This window comes from Rhinatrema bivittatum, chromosome 8, assembly GCF_901001135.1.
Source record: "Rhinatrema bivittatum chromosome 8, aRhiBiv1.1, whole genome shotgun sequence".
Taxonomy (NCBI): Eukaryota; Metazoa; Chordata; class Amphibia; order Gymnophiona; family Rhinatrematidae; genus Rhinatrema; species Rhinatrema bivittatum.
In genome coordinates, this window is record NC_042622.1 from 71799818 (window position 1) to 71823967 (window position 24150).

The following is a 24150-nucleotide window of genomic DNA, read 5'->3' on the forward strand; positions in this document are numbered from 1 at the left end:
TATTTACTCTTTCAGTTAACAGAAGGACTAGGGGGCACTCCATGAAGTTAGCATGTGGCACATTTAAAACTAATTGGAGAAAGTTCTTTTTCACTCAACGCACAATTAAACTCTGGAATTTGTTGCCAGGGGATGTGGTTAGTGCAGTTAGTGTGGCTGGGTTTAAAAAAGGATTGGATAAGTTCTTGGCGGAGAAGTCCATTACCTGCTATTAATTAAGTTGACTTAGAAATCAGCCACTGCTATTACTAGCAACGGTAACATGGAATAGACTTAGTTTTTGGGTACTTGCCAGGTTCTTATGGCCTGGATTGGCCACTGTTGGAAACAGGATGCTGAGCTTGATGGACCCTTGGTCTGACCCAGTATGGCATGTTTTATGTTCTTACCAATTAAATGCAGAGAAATCTGAATTTTTGAATATCACGCTTCCTCCAGACCAGGTTGCGGCTATCAAGCGAAACTTTCCCTTCAAAATTGTTACTTCAGAAGTAAAATACCTGGGGGTGAAAATCGGGGCTAGGTTGGACAACCTTATGTCTAAAAATTACGAGGGAATTTGGGATAGGATCCAGTGGGACCTCCAGAAATGGGATAGAGCACCTTTTTCGTGGATGGGGAAAATTATGATAGTCAAAATGAATATCCTTCTCAGACAGTTATTTGTTCCAAACCTTGCCCACTGTAGTCCCAGAAGAAAGGATTAATCTTTGGCAACGTAAGTTATTCTATTTCATTTGGAAGAGAAGGCCCCCCAAAGTAGACAGGTTATGTACCTTCCTAGGGCTAGGGGGGGAATGGGAGTACCATGTTTAACAAGGTATTGCGCCGGGTCGCAACTCAAAGCGGTGATCGATTGGCATCTAAGCGGAGATGGGAAATGATAGGTATCCCTGGAATGAGCACTGATGAGGAAATATGCCTGCCAAGTTCGTATGGCTACCTGTCTCTGAGCACAGATTACCTAAGGTTCTACCACCTACTGTTGCACTTACATTGAAATTTGGGATAAATGGAAGGGGAAACTGGTAGGGAACCAAACATTTTTCTATAGGACCCCTATATTTTTTAATTCTAATTTCATCCTTGGTTGTTCCAAAGCTTTGGCTAACAGATGGGAAGGTAAAGACTGTGCGAGGCTGGAACAGGACTGGGATGGTGCTCACTTAAGCCTTTTCCAGAGGTGAAGCAATCATTTCAGCTATTGAATAAAGATTCGGCTCAGCCTCCTCCTCACGTGGTTAAATGGGAGAGTGATCTTCATAGAACTTTAGGAGTTGGGACTTGGGATACTTGGTATCTCAGCATAGCAAAGGGCTCTATCTCTGCCGCCATTGAGGAGCAGGGCTATAAAATGTCATTCAGATGGTACCTCTCCCCAGTAAGATTGGCAAAAATTTACCCTAGTCTCAGTGATTTGTGCTGGTGGGGATGTGGCTGTGTGGGGTCCTTCTACCATATGTGGTGGGAATGCCCAAAGGTAGTTTCATATTGGGATACAGTTGTAGATGTGATTGCAGAAATTTTGGGAGAAACAAAATCCTAAGGATCCTGCATTTTTTCTTTTGAATATGTCTCTTCAAGAAATAGAGCACACTGACATTCTTGGTGCAGCAAATAATTATAGCCGCCGGGGAGGGGGGGGAATGGCATTTGCTTGGAAAGATAACCAATTACCATCCCTTCAAAAAGTGGTCTAGAGACTGCATAAAGTTTTACTGCCCGAACCTTCTCACTGCAACCCGGCATCAACAGCTAGCCAAATTTGAAAAGTTGTGGCAACCCTATATTAAGTGGCAGGAATAATGAACCTTGTGAATGCATAAATAATAAAAAGAGAAGAGAGGTGGAATTTCCCTGCACTACCACAATATGATCTAGATAGCGGGTACAGGGGTCTGAGAGTGGGTGGGGGTAAGTTCTCAGGGAAGATTCATGGAAATTACGGTGTGTCTTTCTGATTTATTAGATATTTGCTGCATTGCGGCTTTTTGATTAAGGAGGTTATAGCATCTGGATACGAAGACTGAGGTATTGTTATTGTTATTGTTACCATCATCGAGCTGTCTGCAAAGGGTTACGATATCGTGCAAATGTTTTGAAAATATTTTGAATAATATTTTGTAATATACCAAGAATGTAAGATTGACAGGCTGTATAAGTGCTATGTAGAATGCAACTGGTTAGTTCTTTGTGGATTGACACCTGTTTGTTATATTGACTCATGTAATAACACAATAAATTACAAATTAAAAAAAAAAAAAAGCAGGTGCAACGTCTCGGATACTTTTGTACCTACAGACCATGCTGCTCAAATTTTTAAAGGGAAACTGCTAGGTATTTTCCTTTCAAAATGAGCTTGTAGGTTCACGGATACAACATTCCTGCTGTCCTGCAACTTCCATGGCAAAAGCAACTTCCTTAGAGAGCAATTTATGGATATGTTTTGCATTGCACATATGCCATGCAGACTCTAGACTGAAAATTCATAATCCATCATGAAGTTACTGCAGAATCGTATAAAATGAGTCAGATCATGCCTAAGTCATACCATCAAGGTCAAATAAAGCATGAAATGCTGCAACTGGTTAGGAATGTAACTAGAAAAATAACCTGTTTGCAAGGTCACGTCGAAAGACTACTTTCTCGCCTTCCTTCTCAATGTCAAACACATCCAGCAGAGTCATCGTGTAGTCATTATGCGTTGCAGCGTGGGTAGACTGTAGGTATTTCTCAATCACCTAACAAAAAGGATGAAGAAACCAGAATAAGAGACAGAGAAAGAGAAAAGCTACTTAAAAATTGTACTCCTTCTGTAGTATTAGGTTCCCACAAGGTACTGTTTTACTAGAGACAGACACAGACTCTAAGCATTTCCTATTATAATACTGCTATACTGAGAGCAAAAAAACTTCATCACCTTCTGCCTTACAGGTCAAAGGTGCTGTTATATTGACAGGTCACAATCCAATGCCAGATTTTTTAGTGACAAAATTGAGAACCTACGGACCAAAATACCACAGACACCAAAACAAGAGATCAAAATGTGTACAAGAGATGTGACGCAGTGGTCCAAATTTAATGAGATATCAAACATTGAGGTTGAGAACATGTTTAGGCAACTAAACCCCGCCCCACATAAAATAGACGCACTACTGGGGGGGCTGATGACGTCAACAGAGCGAGTGGCAGCTTAATCCCTAGCTCCGGACTGATCCGGTTGGAATCTCTCGTTTGTGGCCATCCAGGGCTCGTTTTGGGCAGCAGAGATATTGATAACTTGCTGGAATCCACCCCATGTCGACTTGGAAGAAAGGACCCGATTTCCAAAAATATTCGTATCAATAAACGGATCGAGAGGCCCGCTCCGAAAAATTCAAAATGGCGGCCGCGACTGAAACAGAAATTGAAGAACAGGCTGAGGAGTTGTCAACGGCCTCCGACTCTGAAATCCCTACTAGAGGTGAGTTTAAAACTTGGTTTAGTGAGCTGAGACACGATCTTCAAAACTTTAAAGCAGAAATCAGGGAGGTGGTGGGGGAACTGAGAGAGAAGGTAAGCGACATGGGGCGTTCCATATTTGAATATGAAACGCTCACAGAGGCACAGACGGAGTCTCTCAGCATAATTAAAAAAGAGATTGCAGCCCTGTCGCATGAAATACAGCAACTTTCTGTGAAGCTCGAGGATCTCGAGAATAGAAGTCGCAGAGTAAATCTCCGGTTCAGAGGCATCCCAGAGTCTCAGGAATATTCAGACTGTGTGCAAGTCATTTCAAAACTCTGTGCAGAAGTTCTGCAAGCGCAAGGGAATGGTGTCTCTGGGGATAATATTCCACTTCCCACAGTGAAAATCGAAAGAGCGCACAGGGTCTTGGGGCCTAAATTGGCTAACAAGGCCAAGGATGTCATTGCTTGTTTTCATGAATATGCAGTCAAAGAGCGGATTTACATGTTAGCCCGTAAGCAAGGGAAACTGCAATTGGATGGCCATGAGATCCAGGTATATGTGGATGTATCCCCCCTTACTCTTAAGAAACGTTTGGAATTGAAACCTGCTACCGCACTCTTGAATAAAGAAAATATCCGCTACCGGTGGCTATTCCCCTTTGGGATTGGATTCACTATTCAAGGCAGAACATACAAGGCTCAATCCATGAAGGAGGCCGCAAGATGTCTACAGGAAGCAGGCTTTAGTTTACCAGACTATCAAGCTCCTGCCTCACCTACTACAGCGCAGAAGGATGAACCCCGCTGGCAGAGAATGGGCAAAGGGGGAAAGAGACTGCGTCGCACACCAGACCTGGATAACACTGCTGCAGAGCCCACGTGACATTTCCTCACTGCTTTCCAGAATATATGTTATGGTTTTGAGAGTCCCTGGATGGCTGCACTATTTTAACTGCTGATTTTTTTTTTTTAAAGATTCCTTTCCGGGATGGGCAGCGGGAGCTCTGCTGTGCCATACCCCCTGAAATGGATCGCGAGACCAGAGATTTGCATGGTCTCGTGCTGAGGGGTGGGGATTATTTGTTCTCTCAGCAGGTTTATTTCTATTCTTACATACACTATGTTTTGCGCCAGGGGCACACCCTTACAGGTTTGAGTATGCCGCTGGACAGGCTGATTGGGACAACTGTATCTATTATGGTTAAATGACGACCGTTAGATTGTTATCCTTAAATGTTAAAGGTTTAAATACCCCTTGCAAACGTAAATTTCTGTTCAATGATCTTCAGAGGGCCAACATTGCGATAGCCCTAGTTCAAGAGACTCGTCTGAAGCGGAGATTTGAGCATTTATTGCGATCACTTCAATATCCTCATCAATAATGGTCTGCCTGCACGATATGCAGGAGTAGGGATTTTGTTTCAGAAAGATTTTGCTTTTGAATTACGCAAATGTGTATCTGACCCTGATGGGAGGTATCTTTTGCTCAATATAATGGTGGCTGGGGAACAATTTACCTTGTTGAATGTTTATGCTCCTAATGTTTTACAAGCTCCCTTTTTTGCTAATTTACATGATGTAGTTCATGCACACTTAGAGGGGCACCTTATAATGGCTGGGGACTGCAATATCCCTATTAAGCTTGACACATCAGTAGGCAAGGGATCCACCACAAAGAAAGATAGGCGAAGTTTTGTTGGTTTCCTCTGGCATTTCCAGTTGGAGGACACCTGGCGCTTTTTATTTTCTAGGCAGAGGGAATATACTTTTTATTCTAAACCCCATAACATGTATTCCAGAATTGATTATATTTTTGTTGACAAATGATTTCTCCATAGGGTGATGAAGGCCACTGTCGATTCCATCATCTGGTCAGATCATGCTCCTCTATGGGCAGAACTATCCTTTCCAGCCTATGATCGGGGCCAGAGATTCTGGAAGTTAAACGATAGTCTGCTAGACGACATGTCCTTTCTTACTCAGTGTCGGCAGAGTATTAATGAATATTTGCTGCATAATTCGACACCCGATATCTTGCCCATCATCGTTTGGGACTGTTTGAAAGCCGTGATATGTGGGACGCTTATTGCTAGAGCTTTTCATGTTAAGAAGACAGAGAAGCAGGCAAGGAAGACACTTATTGATCGTCTGTTGACGCTGGAGCAGCAACATAAGCGCGCCCCCTCCAGTGTATGATTAGGGGAAATTGAGGGTTGTTGGTCCCAGATTGCAGCGCTCGATGCTGCTAAAATAGTGTATGATCTTGAGCAGGCGGAACAATCTTACTTTGAGGGGGGAAATAGGGCCGGGAAATTGCTGGCCAATAAACTGAGGGCGAAGCGAATGCAGAACCTTATAACTAAAATAAAGGACGAACAGGGTCAAACGCTCACCTCTAATGAGAATATTAGACAGCGTTTTCTTCGCTTTTATGCAAATTTATATAAGGGAAACTCTGTAATTACTAACACAGATATCACGGCCTTTTTGTGGGATGTCTCGCTGCCTCATCTGATGGAGGGTCAATGTGCTTGTTTAGATGCAGAAATTACACCAGCCCGAAGTTTCCTCTGCAATTAAGCAACTGAAGGTGAGCAAATCACCTGGTTTAGATGGTTTCACTGCTCGCTTTTATCAGTGTTTCATGGAGGAGCTGTCAGTCCCTCTATCTAGGATGTTTAATGCAATACGGACTGAGGGAAATTTGGCTCCCAATTCAAATGTTGCTGGCATCACTATCATAGCTAAGCCGGGACGAGACCCTACACAGTGTGGTTCTTATCGGCCTATATCTCTGCTTAACACTGATCTCAAACTATTAGCTAAAATTTTAGCCAGTAGGCTTAATTGTTACATTGCACAATTAATACATCCGGATCAAGCCGGTTTTATCCCGGGGCGCATGGCCTCTAATAATGTCAGGAAAATTTTAGATTCTTTATGGTGGGTCAAACGATGTAATTCTCCTTTTCTCTTGATGGCCATGGACGCTGAAAAAGCTTTTGATCTGGTCCATTGGCCATTCCTCTTCCAAGTCCTTGATAAAATGGGCTTTGGACGTTTTTTTATAAATTGGATTCAAACATTGTACAAAGCCCCAAGCATTAAGGTGAATGGCGGATACTCCACCTACTTTACTGTAGGAAGAGGGACCAGACAGGGGTGTCCCTTTTCACCATTACTGTTTGCTATTTTCATTGAGCCGTTGGCCCAGAAAATTAGGAGTTCTCCAGGAGTATCTGGTGTTCAAGGTGGGGGAATTCTCGTCCAATTTGGCTATGTTTGCCGATGATGTGATATTGATGCTCACCAATCCTTTGAGTTCTTTACCGGCAGTGGTGGAAATTATTAAATCATACAGGGATAAAACCGAAATCCTTAATGTTTCCCTATTAGATACCCAAGTCAGTGCTCTCAAAGTTGCTTTCCCCTTTAGGTGGGCCAAGGATAAGATAAAATATTTAGGAGTGTATATCGGTGCCCACATAGACATTTACAGCATTAATTACCCACCACTATTATCGAAAATTTATAAAGAGTTGGAAGAGTGGAGTCGCTACCACATATCAGGGCTGGGACGGATTACTACCTTTAAAATGAACATCCTTCCTAGACTTTGTTACCTGTTTCAGACCATCCCTGCTAATATTCCCATGCCCATTTTGATAAGTGGCAACGTCGTTTCATGAAATATACTTGGCAGGGTAAACACCCACGAGTAGCGCAAAAAGTATTATTTCGCCCGAAAATACATGGGGGCTTGGCTGTACCTAATTTGGTATGGTATCACGCCGCTGCACGGCTGCGGGTAGTAGCGGACTGGCATAGCAAGGGGGGGGGGGAAACAGTGGATAGCTCTAGAACAGGAATTAGTAGGGAATTGCCCTCTCTCTGCTATAGTATGGCGACCGTGGACTGAGTGGCCTAAGATGCAAGATCTCCCCACTCCAGTACAACAAACTTTTCAAATTTGGGACGCTTGGCGTAGAGTGTTAATTGGTAACAGAGTGGGGTCCATCAATACTTCTCCTTTCTATCACCGGGATTTTTTAGCAGGACAGGCTCACTTGGTCTTTAAAGTATGGCTTATGAAAGGCATCCTCACCTGTGATCAACTCTGGGAAAATAATGGTTGGGTGTCTTTTGAAACCCTCCAGTCTAGATTTGGTCTAGATCCGGGAGAAAGTTATCATTATTTGCAGTTACGTAGTTATGGGTATAAGTCCAGATTACATCAAGATCTTCAATCCCCAGTCTTGCTTTTTGAAACTTACTGTAAGGTGGTGGATAAGGTTCCTCGCCTTTTGTCAAAGATTTATAAATTACTAAATAATGATCTAAAATCTCCCCCATCTTATATCCATGCGTGAGAAAGGGTCCTTGGGGTGCCCTTAGATGAAGATTTTTGGGACGAGATTTACTCCACCATGGGGAAGGGACTGATTTCTGCTGCGTTAGTGGAAAATGAGCTTAAACTGCTTTATAGGTGGTACTATACACCGGAGCGATTGCATCGCATCTACCCTTATATCTCAGATAGATGCTGGAAAGGCTGTGGGGGCGAGGGGACCTTTTTCCATCTTTGGTGGGACTGTAAGGTAGTCTCCCAGCTATGGGACTCTGTTGCCGCATGGGTGTCAGATATTCTTCACTTTCCTATAGTGTTTACTCCTCAAACTGCTTTGTTAAATGGGGGGTCTCCTTCGGGAGATAAGTACCCCTCACAGTTTATAAAGTTTGTGGCAACAGTGACCAGGTGTGAAATTGCACTCCACTGGAAAGTATCTATGGGCCCCAACTTAGCCAAAATTCAGGCAAGAGTGGATAAGGTCTATTCCCTATGTAAAATTACTGCTCATAAACAGGGGAAGCTGGGGTCCTTTCTGAATACATGGTAGATGTACCAGGCATGGAGGGACACTCGGGCAGTGGGTTGATTACCCCTTGACACTTCTTGGATGCTAAGGTTTTTTCTTTACTAATGTATGTTTGATGCTTGTAAATTGTGGATATACTGAGAAGGGGGGGTGTTGGGAATAACAAAAATATTACGCAGAGACTATTTTCAGTTTATTGTATTTTCAAGACTATGTATTCATGACTGTTACATGTTACGGTTGTTGTCTCTACTAAAAAACTTAAATTACAAAAAAAAAAAATAGACGCACTACCCATAGTGGAATTAAAAATGTTTCCCCGACATCACTGCCCCTACCCTTGCAAAAATTATAAACTCTTCCCTAGAAGAAGGTTACATGCCAGAAATTCTAAAAGGAGCAATTATCAAACCAATATTAAAGAAAAAAAACATGGACCCCCTAACTCTAGCTAACTATCGGCCAGTCTCCAACCTACCATTAATTGCAAAATTAATAGAAAAAACAGTTCAAAAACAACTATCTGAGCATCTAGAAAATAATAACATTCTATACCCATCTCAACACGGCTTCCGAAAGCACTACAGCACTGAAACTCTTTTACTTGCACTAACAGATAATATACTAAGAGGATTTGATAGTGGAAAACATTACATTATGGTAATACTGGACTAATCATCAGCATTTGACACAGTGAATCACGAAATACTAATCAAAAGACTAGAAGAGATAGGACTACTAGGTAACACAATCACATGGTTCAGGTCGTATCTAACTAACAGAATATTTCAAGTACAAATTAATAACACTATCTGAAAAAATAACCCTAAAAACCGGAGTCCCACAAGGATCAGCACTTTCAGCAACACTCTTTAACATTTCTCTACTTCCACTATGCCATCTTCTCGCAGGGCTAGGAATCATACATTACGTTTACGCCGATGACATTCAATTAATCCTACCAATAGAGGACACCATTGAAAAACAATAAGTTTAGCCATTATGTATCTTGACATAATAAAACAACTACTGAACCAAATGGAGTTGGTAATTAACATTGATAAAACTGAATTCATACACCTAGAAGGAAAAAATATGAACATAACGCAAACTCCAATAATACTCAACAGCAACCAAAAAATCGATTTAGCAGAGAAGGTACGCAACCTCGGCATCAAAATAGACACAGAACTAAACCTCAAACAGCACATATCACTAAAGGTTAAAGAAGGGTATGCTAAACTTATGGTACTTAGAAAACTAAAACCATTACTGTCTCTGCCAAACTTTCGTACTGTGCTTCAGTCACTAATATTTGCAAGCACTGACTACTGCAATGCACTGTTGCTTGGTCTACCTTACACGGCAATAAGACCACTGCAAATATTACAAAACTCCGCAGCTCGAATTCTCACTGGCAAAAGCAAAAAAGATCACATCACAGATACACTAGCCGAACTGCACTGGCTACCCGTTGAACAAAGAGTTCATTTCAAAGCACTTTGCACAATACACAAATTGATCCATGACGAAAAAGCTGAATGGCTGAATACAGCACTTCGAGTATACGTACCACACAAAAATTTAAGATCAGCAAATAAAGCTCTCTTAACCATTCCATCAGTAAAAACAGCACGACTAACCCAGGTTAGGGAACGCGCACTATTACTGGCTGGTCCCATTTTATGGAACACTATGCCCCTCGATCTAAGACTCCAGAGAAATTATAAACTATTTAAAATAAACCTGAAAACCTGGCTTTTCAAACAGGCCTTTTACAAAGAGAACGGCGCAAATAAGTAAGGTAGAGCAGGCATATAGCACCCGCTGCATAATCTCCAAGTGCCTACCTGGAAATTATTTTTTATCACACAGATAATCATAGTCAATAACCCGTAATGCCAAGAATGAACCTCATGTTATCTCCTATGAGACATGCATCAGTGGAAAATCCATGTCATAAAACAAATAGGGGTAGATTTTCAAAGGGGTACGCGCGAACCCCCTGAAAACCTACCCCAAACCCCCCCCTGCGCGCGCCGAGCCTATTTTGCATAGGCTTGGCGGCGCGCGCAAGCCCCTGGACGCGCATAAGTCCCGGGGCTTGCATGGAGGGGCATGTCGGGGGTGGGCCCGGGGGTGTGGGGAGGGCACGTGGCGCCGGACCGGGGGCGTGGTCAAGGCCTCCGGACCAGCCCCAGGGTCGGGTGATGGCGCGCCAGCAGCCCGCTGGCGCGCGCAGATTTACACCTGCTTTCCGCAGGCGTAAATCTGCCACAAAGGTGGGGGGGGGGTTTAGATAGGGCCGGGGGGTTGGGTTAGGTAGGGGAAGGGAGGAGAGGGGAAGGTGCGGGGGGGGGTGGAAGGAAAGTTCCCTCCGAGGCCGCTCCAATTTCGGAGCGGCCTAGGAGGGAACAGGCAGCGCGCGCCAGGCTCGGCGCGCGCAGGTTGCACAAATGTGCACCCCCTTGCGCGCGCCGACCCCGGATTTTATAAGATACGTGCGGCTACGCGCGTATCTTATAAAATCCAGCGTACTTTTGTTCGCGCCTGGTGCACGAATAAAGTACGCGTGCGCGGAAATTTATAAAATCTACCCCTGAGTCTTTAATGTTTATTTGTTACCGGACACTATTGGCACCCCCTTTGTAAAGTATGAACTAATCTCCTCTATATGTGCCTTATTGTAAACCGTTATGATGGTAAATAAGTTAATGACGGTATAGAAAAACTTTTAAATAAATAAATAAATGCTATATATACAGGACATTCCTTCATTAGTTACACAATTCTACATTTAGGGGGCAATAATCAAAAGTTTTTACACGAATCAACGCTTGTTCACCCACGTAAAAATATGGTCTGAATACTGCATCCCTAGTGTGTACATGTGCTGTTCATAGTACCCATATTTTTCCCACATAAGAAATGGGTCGGGGACAGGACAGGGGAGTAAAAGTACACAAGGAAAGCAAAAGTTTCTTTAACAGGCGTTCTCCGAGGACAACAGGATTTCAGTCCTCACACATGGGTGACATCATCAGATGGTGCCTGGCCCAGAACTTTGATCTCAAAGATTCTAGAGCTTTCAAACATGCCCTACTAGGTATGTGCAGCTCTAGATATCACCCTGCCCCCTAGCAGAGTCCTTTGTCCACGATATAGCTAATACATAGAGAAACCAACTCCCAGGGAAGGTAGGTGGGTTTTGTGAGGACTGACATCCTGCTGGCCTCTGAGAACACTTGGTAAGCAACTCTGCTTTCTCCGAGGTCAAGCAGGATGGAAGTCCTCACACATGGAGGAATCCCTAGCTAAAGGCTGCTCCAAACAGGACAACGTGGGGAACCCCCACAGTGCTGAAAGCACCACTTTTCTCCCATTTGCCTGGCCCCAAAACAGGTCTAGGTGGGAAAATAGTTGGGCGCTACAAAAGAAAACTATAGAACAGACAGACACAAATACCCCGATGCATAGCAGAGGCGCCTAAGGAAGTGGCGTGATTCAAAATCCAGCAAGAAGTATACTTTGCCTTAAGGTATTATTACAGTCAGGGTTTAGGAACAGCGAACCCTACCAAGCAATGTAGGTCTACATCTTCCTGGATACAGGAAAAGGCCTAGAGAATCAACCAAGAGAAGAACTCTTGTAGGAAGACCGCACTGTTTCCTTCGGTGACTCAAAACAACTGAAAAAACAAATGGGGCCAGAAAGCCCTCCAGAAAGAAACTGCGGACCATTAGCATCTGAAGGACAGAATGCATTTGCTGAAGCACTCCCGATGACTGGCTGATAGGCACAATGGGCAGAAAAACCCAGCAACACTTGGAAGAAGCAGCAGCAACAGCTGCCAGGTCTGTGGCAGACCTTACCTGCAAAAATACCAGACAGATCTGACCACCCAGGACAGACATCAAGGGTGCCGGAGAATGAAAGGCAATCCCTATAATTGGATCGCTATCCCAAAAACTCTCAAGTAGGGACTTAAGCTAGGCCTGAAGCTCACCCAAGTTCACCCTGTCCAAGGGTAGGCCTAACCATCTATTAGGGTTGTTGACCCTTGCTTTGGAGTGAGGTTGACGGCATCTACTGGTGGGGAAGGGGGGTCCAGTAGGTTCTCACTGACAACTGGCAGAGGACAATGCAGAGACTAACTGGAGGTTCACCTTTACCAGCCCCTTTCCCTGCAGGTTCAGCCCTTGGGTTTCAGGGGCCAGCAGAGAGAGCCTCTGGTGAAGGGCAAGGCGATTCGGTAGTCAGGCTAAAGACAAGGTTGTGGCAGTGGCCTTAGGCTGCAGGCAAGGCTGTAGCAACACACACTACCAGAATGGTGGTTGACTAGTTGCTGAGGCAGTGAAGCAGAGTAATCTGGAGGAGCCTTGAGTCTTTTTCAGTCATGGGCCGTTTAAATTTATTTATTTTATTTAAAAACTTTTATATACCGGTATTAGTATGCATACATCATACCGGTTTACAATGTAACTTTAAAGGTAGAAATTACAATGAACAGGGAGGGCGAACAAGGAGGAGTATACAAAGAGCAGGAGGTGGAGGAAATAAAGCAATAAATAAAAACTGCAACGGACTATTTACAGGAATATACAAGGCGTAGGCAAGATACTTGCAGAAGTCGGTGTACTTAATCAGGGTAGGCTTGTCGGAAGAGCCATGTTTTAAGTTTTTTTCTGAACTTGGCGTAACATGGCTCTAGCCTGAGAGTGGTAGGGAGGGCGTTCCATTGTTTAGGGCCTGCAATGGATAGTGCACGGTCCCTAGTAGAGGAGAGGTGGGCTTTTTTCAAAGGGGGAATGGAGAGGGTGCCTTTGTTGACAGTGCGAGTGGGTCGTTCAGTGCGTATAGGACGAAAGGGTTCATCCAACCAATTGGAATTGTGCGAGTGGATGGACTTGTGCACTATGGTTAGAATTTTGAAGAGAATTCGGGATGCGATGGGGAGCCAGTGGAGTTCTTTGAGTATTGGGGTAATGTGATCAGCTTTCCTTGAGTTGGTGATGACCCTGGCGATGGCATTCTGGAGCATTTGTAAGGGCTTGGTGGTGGAGGAGGGTAGGCCAAGGAAGAGGGCATTACAGTAGTCCAGCTTTGAGGAAAGGGTGGCTTGGACGACGGTGCGGAAGTCATGATAGTGGAGGAGGGGTCTGAGTTTCTTCAGGATGTGAAGCTTGAAGAAACCTTCTTTGAGGATGGAGTTGATCTGTTTTTTGAGATTGAGTTGTTGATCTATGATAACCCCAAGGTCTCTTACTGTGGGTTGGGGTGTTATGACGTTGAAAGCTGGATCGTTGGAGATCGGTGGTTTGGGAGGGAGGTGAGGAGAGATAAGGAGCAGCTCTGTTTTGGAGGAGTTTAGAGCGAGGTGGATGTTGGTGAGGAAGTCATTGATGTTGGCAAGACATGTGTTCCAGAAGGCAACTAGAGATGCAACTAGAGGTGCCCTAGAGATGCCTCAGAGAAAGCAGCAGAGACAGCGGTCTGCCATTCGTTGGCAATGTGCATCTTGTTAGGGCCAGTTTTTGAGGTGAGTGAACTAGTTTGCAGGGTGGCCTGTGAGGTGGGAAACTAACACCATCTGGTCCACAGGATAGCTCAGGTAAGCAGAAAGGCATGTTGGTCAACCCAGTGATGTATGAAAAGCTAAAGACAGTATTGGCCAGTACTTGGAGACAAACAGGGAAAAAGTAAGGTACTGATCCCTGCAGGTGTAAACTAAGCTATACCTCGAATGCCTTAGCTTTTCTCCCCCCTCCCCCTGACATTCTGACTGGAAGTCGAAAGAAGAGAAGAATAAAATGAGGCAGACCCCGGGGCTGCAGGAATAAGAAAAAGCCACTAGGCTGTATTTATTAACCCCAACCAAACAACTCACTTCTGATTGCAATAGGGAGTTACCCCCTCCAAGGTAGCACCTCATCCCCTAACTCATGCAGCCATGGATATGGCATACCTGCCAACTGGGATGAAAATGGACCAGAACCCTTCTCATTGAGGTAGGGTCTCACATGCAAGCATGACTGGCAAGAGCGGTCACCTATGAAAACCACACATTGTGCTCAGCACGTATCGAAAATGTGACTCCCATGCAGAAGAAACCCCTAATTTTTGCCTGGAAACTAACCAGAAGGGGATTCCCTGGGTATGACAGGAAGACCAAATCTGGAATAACTCCCTTGCAAAATAGTTTGCTGCGCCTTAGGATGAGCTAGGAAAGAGCGCCAACATCCAACTTGCTCTCAGATTCCATTGGGGAACAGAGAGCGAATCACAGTCAGAGGTAATGAAAACCCTTTTCGAGGAAACTGAGAACAAAGGCAACCCCTTGTAGGGGTGGACAACTTGTCATCCAAGGGGGAACCCATAAGGGTCGCCTTTGGAAATCCAGTCGCATCTTCCCTTCTCAAATGGACAGGAAACAGGAAATAGGGCCTCCTGATTCAGAAAAAACTTCCTATTCTCTAGAGGGGAGTGGGTTACTGTCACTGATCGCTGAAGTTCATAAACAACCAAATTGGCTGCAGGTGGCCACCCAGGCAAACGGGGTAGGCCACCACAATAATCCATGGACCAGCAAGAACAAGCCAATGACAGTCGCCCCGTTCCCCCCCCCCCTGATGTTTGCAGGTCCTGGCCTACAAGGAGGTGCACAGATCCCATTTGGCAAGAGACCTGCAAGGGACGGAGCCTTAGAGGCTTCCCCCTAAGGGGATTCAACGTAAGCTAATATGGGAAAGGTTGAAGGACATTCCCCTCTTCTGTAGGAAGGAAAGACTCCTGACACAACACTCCTGATATCCATGGCCCTAGTAATACTACCAGGAATGCAGTCTTAGGTCAGTGTTGTGGCAGTGGCGCACAACTTATTGTGCTTGCCACGAGAGAAACACACCTACACCTACATTAGAGAACAACTGGAGTAATAGTGCCTTCTGCTTTTAAAAGCTCGATGACCAATACTCAGACAGTGGTACCCCCATCTTGTGGACACAGCCCCCCCTCACTTTGCTTGTGGGTAGTATCTCACGACAGAGCAGGGACTGAGCACCGTCTGTTAGAGTTGGAAGCTGCACACTGCCAAAAAGAAATCCAAGAGTGTGTGCTGGCTCCCTCCTCGCTAGTGTCCCATAGCACCCTAAAGTGTGAAACAAGAGGAAGCCGATACCTTGACATGATGATGGTGGTCCTGCTATCTCTGCCATGACTCTGTAGAGCACCAACAGAGAGAATAGCACCTGTGTGCCCGAGGTGCTTTGGATGCATAGATGATCCCCACAGTACCAGACCACGTATGTTGCACTCCACTGATGCACTAACTCCTAATGGAGTTAGCATGGACGGTGTGATGATGGCGTCCCCAGTGCCACTGGGGTTCTGACTATGGCCATTTCTTCTGGTGGTGGGTGGCATTGACACCATGGTATCCACGATACTTGATAACGTTCCAAGCTGATCGCAGCTCCTGAATTAGGGTTGTTAATGGCTCACCACCCTTTCTGTTGCAGAACAGCGGAAGGGCAACCAAAATGATGAAGGGGAGGGCTAAGGAGGTTAGGGCTTTTCCGCTTGGAGAAGAGACGGCTGAGGGGAGATATGACAGAGGTCTATGGAATCATAAGAGTTCTAGAACTTGTAGATGTGAATCAATTATTTATTCTTTCGGATTTTAGGACTAGGGAGGTATTCCATGAAGTTAGCAAGTAGCACAATTAAAACAAATCGGAGAAAATTATTTTTCACTCAACACACAATTACCCTTTGAAATTTGTTGCCAGAGGATGTGGTTAGGGTAATTAGTATAGCTGGGTTTAAAAACGGTTTGAATAAGTTCTTGGAGGAGAAGTCCATTAAGTGCTATTAATTAGGTTGAGTTAGGGAATAGCCACTGCTATTACTGGCATCAGTAGCATGGGATCTACTTAATGTTTCGGTATTTGCCAGGTACTCGTAAACTGGATTAGCCATTACTGGAAACAGGATGTTGGGCCTGATGAACCCTTGGTCTGCCCCAGTATGGTAACATCTTATGTTCTTAAGCCCATTGTAACAGACGGTTCCAATGGTACTCTGCGTTGGTTGCCTGCAGCATCCAACCACATACACTGGTGCCCACAGTGGCAAAGACGCTCCTGGTGCAAACAGCACCCTCAGTACTCACACACAATGTATCACATTTATGGCACCGATGACGCCATGCCTAGGCTCCTATGGTGCTTGACCATGCCACAGGTGCCCGACATGCATGACTGCATGTAGCGCCATAGATGGTGCCCCAGGTGCCTGCAGTCAACAGTTGGGCAGCACCCATGGTATACATGGCACCTGAACGCATCGCTGACTCTATCACCACAAGTCAAAAATGTCCGAGGGTCGGCGGCACCTATGGAGACTGGTGCTCAAAGATATTGATGGTCTGGCAGTAACAATGACGTCCACAGTGCCCAAAGGCAGAGGCCAGTGCTCAAGGGCATTGATACTGCAGGCTCAATGGTATCCATGCCAGTGCCTATGGCTGATGCTAGCCTTGACAGCAACTCTGGCACTCGGTAGCACCAATGGTGTTCAAAGCACTGTGGGGCCTCAGATACCCCATGACCCCAGAACCTTTGGTGCCGTACGGTTGCTCCAGGCACCCGAAAGCGTCAGCTCCCATGGCACCTGATGGCCTTACACCATCAATGGCACTTCCAGACACTGAAAAGGGGGCTCATCAGCACCCGGACGTTGATAGCCTCAAGGGCACCAGACCATGATGCAGTCTGGATGCCTCCGTTCTCCAGGCTTCCTCGGGTCGATGGTGACCCTGGCACTTGAAGGTGCCGCAGCCACCCTATGTCCAAAGCCCTTGTCAGCCGAGGGCTTCCATGGCACTCAAGGGCTCTCAAGAGCCCCATGCCCCTGCAGTCGACGCCTTCGAGGGCAATCAAGGAACTCCATGGCGAGCTTGGTGCTCCTTGACAGTGATCATGCTCAAGATAGTCTAGAGCAGCCACAAATGGCATCGCTGGCATACATGTCCGATAGCCTCCATAGCGGTACCACACCTCAATGGCATAGAGGGTTGCTCTGATGCGTCAAGGGTGACCATGGTGCTCGATGGCAGTCCTGGTCCCCGACGCGGTGTTTACATCAATACACTGGCAGAGGTGTGCATGAGAAATCATTACCGGGAATGGCACCGAAGGTGCAGCAGCAACGCTGATTGCCCAGGTTCCTTCTCTCTCATAAGGAGACTGAACAGCCAGCACTGGCAAGCAGGAGGGTAGAATATGTCTATTTCCATAGGCTTAAGAACATAAGATGTTGCCATACTGGAGCAGACCAAGGGTTCATCAAGCCCAACATCCTTCCTGTGGCAATTAGTTCCTTAGAATGTGGGGAGGATGAACTCTCCTTGCCACAGGAACAGTATGATCCTCAATCTCTTTACTGTCCGCGCTTCCATTGATGCCGCTCGATCAGTGAAACAGCTTGGAACTCCTGCCCAGGTAGAACTCAAATGAGTCCCCAGTCTCAGCGGCCTACACAGATCACCCATGGACTGCATTTTGTCAGTCCTGTCAGCATCAGACAAAGGCGCAAAAACAGACAGAGCAAGGAGAGGACACAGAAACTAAATTGCAGATACAGTATTTATTTGCTAAGGAATAAAATTAGACTCTGCCAGGTTGCACAGCGACTAAGATCTGCCATGCAGCTGGCAGAATGTTTAAAAGAAGAGAAAATGAAATAAAAAAAACTAGCATAAGGAAAAGCAAAACAGCTGCAGCTCCAGAAAAAAATCACAATAGAAACTGTCAGGAGAGAGCAAAGCTGAATACCGTGTATTGTATTTTATACCTTGTGTATGTGATTTTATATTGTAAACTGCTGTGATATTATGGGGAGTGGCAGTATAGAAGTATTTTAAATAAATTAAATAAAATACTGACCACACGGCTCTGCGGAAAAAAAAAACTGAGGGACTCTGCCTAGTAAGGGGAGGCTAATAACTACAGCACATTCTCAGTAGGGCATGTTTAAAAGCTCTAGAATCTTTGAGATCCAAGTTTCAAGCCAGGCTCCATCTGATGATGTCACCCAAGTTTGAGGACTGCCATCCAGTAGTCCTCGGAGAATTCTACTTAAGTGAATATAAGAAATTTTAAATAAAATGAGTCCTGATGGAGTGTCCAACTTTTGGCTCAAATATTTAACATCTCCAGAGCAGCAGTAACTTTCTGCATGTACATTTACAGGCATGCTTTAGAAAATTGAAAGTATGTGTGTAAACACTTTCCCTGTCCCAACTCTGCCTCTCTGAAACGCCTAACATAAGCGTGGGGAAACACAGGCACACAGTTTTCCCCACACAGCCCCCCAGGTAATTTTCTAATGCCAATTTACATACATAAACTGGGGTTTATGTATGTCAATCCTTTTGAAAATTATCCCCAATATGATGGCACAGTTCATCCACTCAAAACTGTGTAAACATTATATTATCACAGTACCAGAAAAGTACTGGAATCGCAACCCTGAAAGAACTGTAAAGAAAGAAAAAGCTGTGATTCACCTGGGACATTCCTATTTCAACTGAAAAAACCCAATGCAAGAAATGTGGACACTGGCACTCAGCATTCATTAGTGTGATGAGCTGAGACCCTGGCTATATGCGCACAGCCAGGTCTGCAAAGAAAGGCAGAATGGATGGGGAATACAATCAGAATCATGAAGGAGTAGAACTTCTTGCTATATGAGCTACACTGTTAGATAATTTAGTCTTTTGAGAAAAGTCAATCCATATTTTGTGGCAAAAAATTAATTGTTATCCATGGAGGCGAAGAGATTCAGCTTTAAACATTTATCTTATTTGTTTATTTATTTATTTTTATTATTTTATATACCGACATTCGATCTCAATCGAGATATCACACCGGTTTATCTTGAGTGATGACTCTCCAATGCCTTTTAGATATAATTCTTACCTTGAACTCAGAAGAGCTATGGTCCAGGGGCTGTAGACTGCAATGTAGTTTTTTATAGTGCTGGTCTAGAGGATGCTCACGGCTGTTTAGCTCCGATTTCACCAATTTAATAGCAATCTCAATGTCACCCAGTGCCTAAAATATAAAATGAGGCAACTCAGCTTAACCCTTAGCAAAGAAAGTAGAGTAACACTCCAGAAAGAGCACCACAGGTCTGAACAAATGCAATAACAAGGAGATCAGAGGAAAGGAAAAGGAAAATTGGTTCTTACCTGGTAATTTTTGTTCCTGGAATACCATAGATCAGTCCAGACAAGTCGCTTTATGCATCCCCACCAGCAGATGGCAGCAAAGAACAAAACTTTGGGACACTGCTACATAACAGAGTACCACCTGCAGTCCCTCAGTATTGACCTGGACCCAAGCCAAACAGTAGACCCCATTCCCCTTATATTAAGGCAAACAGGATAACCTAGGGTTGGAAACCCCTCAACTGGCAAAGTAAACAATACCAGGCAAAGGCCTGCTAACCGCTTAGTCAGGAAAAAATGAAAGAAAGAAAGAAAGAAAGAAAAAAAGGAAGAGAGAGGTTGTAACTGTAAAAACAAAAGACACATGATGTACCCTGGCTATCCTTCACCATAAATTCAGTCTTTCAACCGCAAGAATGGGTGGGTTTCTGGAATGAAAATTAGCAGGTAAGAACCAATTTTCCTTTCCTGAATATACCCAGATCAGTCCAGACAAGTGGAATGTACCCAAGCACCCCTATACCGGGCGAGCACCTAAAAGACCCACTCTTAACACACTCTCACCAAAAGACACATCCTCCTGTGCTCGAACATCCAAACAGTAATGCAGGTTGAAAATATGTAATGAAGACCACACCGCAGCCCTACATATCTCCTGAGAAGACACCAACTGACACTCCACCCAGGAGGTTGCTTGTGCCAGAGTCAAATGCGCCTTGAGACCCATTGGAATTTCACGACCCTTACAGATAGAGGCCGAACAAATAGCTCCTATTTGTTGCATATAGGGAAAAATAACCCATGCTATAATTACACAATGTTGGGTTCCATATTAGGTGCTACAACCCAAGAAAGAGATCTAGGTGTCATAGTGGATAACACATTGAAATCGTCGGTTCAGTGTGCTGCGGCAGTCAAAAAAGCAAACAGAATGTTGGGAATTATTAGAAAGGGAATGGTGAATAAAACAGAAAATGTCATAATGCCTCTGTATCGCTCCATGGTGAAACCGCACCTTGAATACTGTGTACAATTCTGGTTGCCGCATCTCAAAAAAGATATAATTGCGATGGAGAAGGTACAGAGAAGGGCTACCAAAATGATAAGGGGAATGGAACAGCTCCCCTATGAGGAAAGACTAAAGAGGTTAGGACTTTTCAGCTTGGAGAAGAGACGGCTGAGGGGGGGGATATGATAGAGATGTTTAAAATCATGAGAGGTCTAGAACGGTTAGATGTGAATCGGTTATTTACTGAAATCGTAGCCTTAGAGACTCTCTCCTCTTTTTGTTCCAACAACACAAACAGGTGATCTGACCTCCAAAAGCTATTAGTGACTTTCAAATAACGCAACAGCATATGACGCACATCCAAGAGATGTAGATCCCTATCCTGAGGAGGCCCACGCAACCAATCCTGAAAGGCTGGCAGTTCCACCGTGTGATTCACATGAAAGGAAGACACCACTTTCGGCAAAAAGGAGGGAACCGTACATAAGGTCACCCTCTCTTCCGCAATACATAGAAAAGGATCTCGACAAGCAAGTGCCTGAAGTTCGGTAATCCGCTTGACTGAACAAACAGCCACCAGGAAAACCATCTTCAATGTCAAATCCTTGACCGAGGCCCATCTTAGAGGCTCAAAGGGTATGCTGCAGAGAACCTGGAAGATCAAACTGAGGTTCCAATTCGGACACATCTTCCAAACCGGAGGCTGCAAATGTTTAGCCCCCTTCAGAAAATGCACAACATCGGGATGAGCATCCAAAGACCTTCCTTGGACTTTGCTCCGAAAACAACCCAAGGCCGACACCTGGATGCAAAGCATACTATAGGCCAGGCTTTTGGACAAGCCCTGTTGCAGAAAAGGACAAGATGTGCGGAACTCCGACTGACAACAGGTCCATATTCTGTGGAAGACAATCAAAAACCTTCCAAACCCTACCATACGCCAAAGACATAGAAGATCTCCTAGCCTGAAGCATAGTGGAGATGACTGGTTCAGTATACCCTTCAGGCGCAACCCGCCACCTTTCAAAAGCCAAGCCGCGAGACAAAAGTGATCCTCCCGATCTGAAAATATGGGTCCTTGCCACAGTAGATCTGGCAGATGAGCCAACTGCCGAGGCCCGACGACTGCCAGACAAATCAGATCCGCAAACCATGGATGACGAGGCCACTCCAGTGCACTAGCACCATGCTCCCTGGATGCGCCTCTATGCGCCTCAACACTCGACTGATGCGTGGCCACGGAGGAAACACATACATTAGAATCCTGGTTGGCCATGGGCATACCAGGGTATCGAGTCCTTTGGACCCGGGCTCCCTTCGACGACTGAAGAATCTTGCCGTCTTTGAATTGGCTAGTGTTGCCATGAGATCCAACTGAGGAAGACCCCACCTGGCGCAAATGTGATTCCAGGCTTCTGGGGACAGTTCCCACTCCCCGGGATCTAGCTGTTGCCTGCTGAAGAAATCTGCCTGCACATTGTCCACTCCCGCAACATGTAGGCTGCAAACCCTTCAAGATGACACTCTGCCCACACAAACAATATATGAGACTCCCGAGCAACAGCGCAACTCTTTTGTCTCTCATTGTCAATTGATGTATGCTACTGTCATCACATTGTCTGAAAACACTCGCACCATCTGTCCCTGGACTACCGGCAAGAATGCCTCCAGAGCTCTGCATACCGCCCTCATCTCCAGACGATTGATTGACCAGGATGCTTCTGCCATTGACCAAAGACTATGGGCAGAGCCTGCCCCTCCCCCCAGGCACACCACTCCCCAACCCTTGAGGCTGACATCTGTAGTGACCACCACCCAGTCCAGGGGCTCCAGGTCTACTCCTTTCTTCAGGTTGCTCCTCGATAGCCACCACAAAAGACTGGATCTGGATTCTCCTTGCAAAGGCAACAGCAGATGATACTCCTCCGACAACGAATTCCACCTGGACAACAGCGCTCTTTGTAAAGGAAGCAAGTGAGCAAAGGCCCATGGAACCAAATCCGATGTCAAGGCCATGGAGCTCAGTACCTGTAGATAGTCCCAGATCTTTGGCACTGAGACTCAAGAGCCGTTTCACTTGCGCTTGCAACTTTGTCAACCTGTCCAGAATCAGGAAAACTCTGCTTTGACGGGTATCAAAACAGGCCCCTAGATACTCCAGTGATTGGGACGGAACCAGATGACTCATCCACCCCAGAGCACTGAGGGTGTTCATCACAGGCTGCACTGACCGACCGCACTCTTCTTCCGTCTTTGCCCAAATAAGCCACTCGTACAGATATGGATGTACCAGAATCCCTTCCTGTCTCAGGGCTGCGGCCACGACTACCATCTCCTTTGTGAAGGTTTGGGGAGCTGTAGCCAACCCGAAGAGCCCGAAACTGGAAGTGTCATCCCAGCACCATGAAAAGGAGAAACTTCTGATGGTCTTCCCGAGGCTTTGGTCAGAGCCAGGGATGCGAGGAATTCACCTTTGTGGACCGCTGCTGTTATGGTACGTAGTGTCTCCATATGGAACGTGGTACACGCAAGGCTACATTTACCTTTTGCAAATCCAAAATGAGGCAGAAAGTGCCCGCCTTCTTTGGCACGACGAAATAAATGGAGTACCTCCCCCCTCAGCAGAACTGGAGTGATGGCCTCTAAGCTTAGCAACCTTTGCAGAGTCTGCTCTACTGTGCCCCTTTTGCTGCAAGACAAGCAGTGGGACTCCAGAAAGGCCTCTCTGACCAGGTATGAAAATTCTATGGTGTAACCCTCTCTTATGACTTCCAGCACCCACCAGTCTGCAGTGACCTTGGTCCACTCCTCGTAAAAACGGGACAACCTGCCCCCTACTGCTTCCAGCGAGGAGTGCACGGACTTGGCTTCATTGTGAGCTCTTATTTCCTCCGGTCTCCTGACCAGAGCTGCCTCTGGAGGATCTGCCGGTGCATCGAAAGGGCTGTTGATGACAAGACAATTTCTTCGACTTTGAGGTTACAGCCCCTCTTCCAGGACGAAACTTCCTTGAATCCCGAAACCGGGATCAGGGTGGAAACACTTTCTTAGAACTATTCTTATCCTCGGGCAACCTGTTTCCCTTGGATTCCCAGAGGGACTTCATCAGCTGATCCAGTTCCTCCCCAAACAGCAATTTTCCCTTAAAGGGGAGATTGCACAGCTGGGCCTTGGACGACATATCTGCCGACCAATTGCGTAACCAAAGAAGCCAGCGCACTGAAACCACCGAGACCATACTCCTGGCAGAGGTACACACCAAATCGTACAGTGCTTCAGCCACATAAGCAACTCCAGCTTCCAGCCGCGCTGACTGGACAGAACTGATCATCCTGCTAGGCGCCTGTTCCTGCTCATTCTGAATATAGCATAAACAGGCCCGCTGCATCATACTGGCACCCACTGCGGCTCGAAGGCTTAAGGCAGACACCTCAAACATGCATTTCAAATGAATCTCCAACTCGCAGTCCTGCACATCCTTAAGCACAGCTGAACCCGCAACTGGAATCGTGGTCTTCTTGGTCACAGCCGAGACTGCCGCATCCATCTTAGGTGTCTTTAGGCACTCCAAATGTTCCTCCATCT

At 45.6% G+C, this 24150-nt stretch overlaps 1 protein-coding gene across 1 annotated transcript in view; it reads right to left on the bottom strand.

The window, feature by feature from the left end:
• Positions 1-24150, bottom strand: part of PARP2 (poly(ADP-ribose) polymerase 2) — a 163688-nt gene that overhangs the window by 26052 nt on the left and 113486 nt on the right. Inside the window, exons 14-15 of the mRNA XM_029614939.1 lie at positions 19306-19440; positions 2614-2741 (exon numbers count right to left, since the gene is read on the bottom strand). Of these exons, the coding sequence (XP_029470799.1) occupies positions 2614-2741; positions 19306-19440 (263 nt within the window). The remainder of the gene's footprint in view (positions 1-2613; positions 2742-19305; positions 19441-24150) is intronic.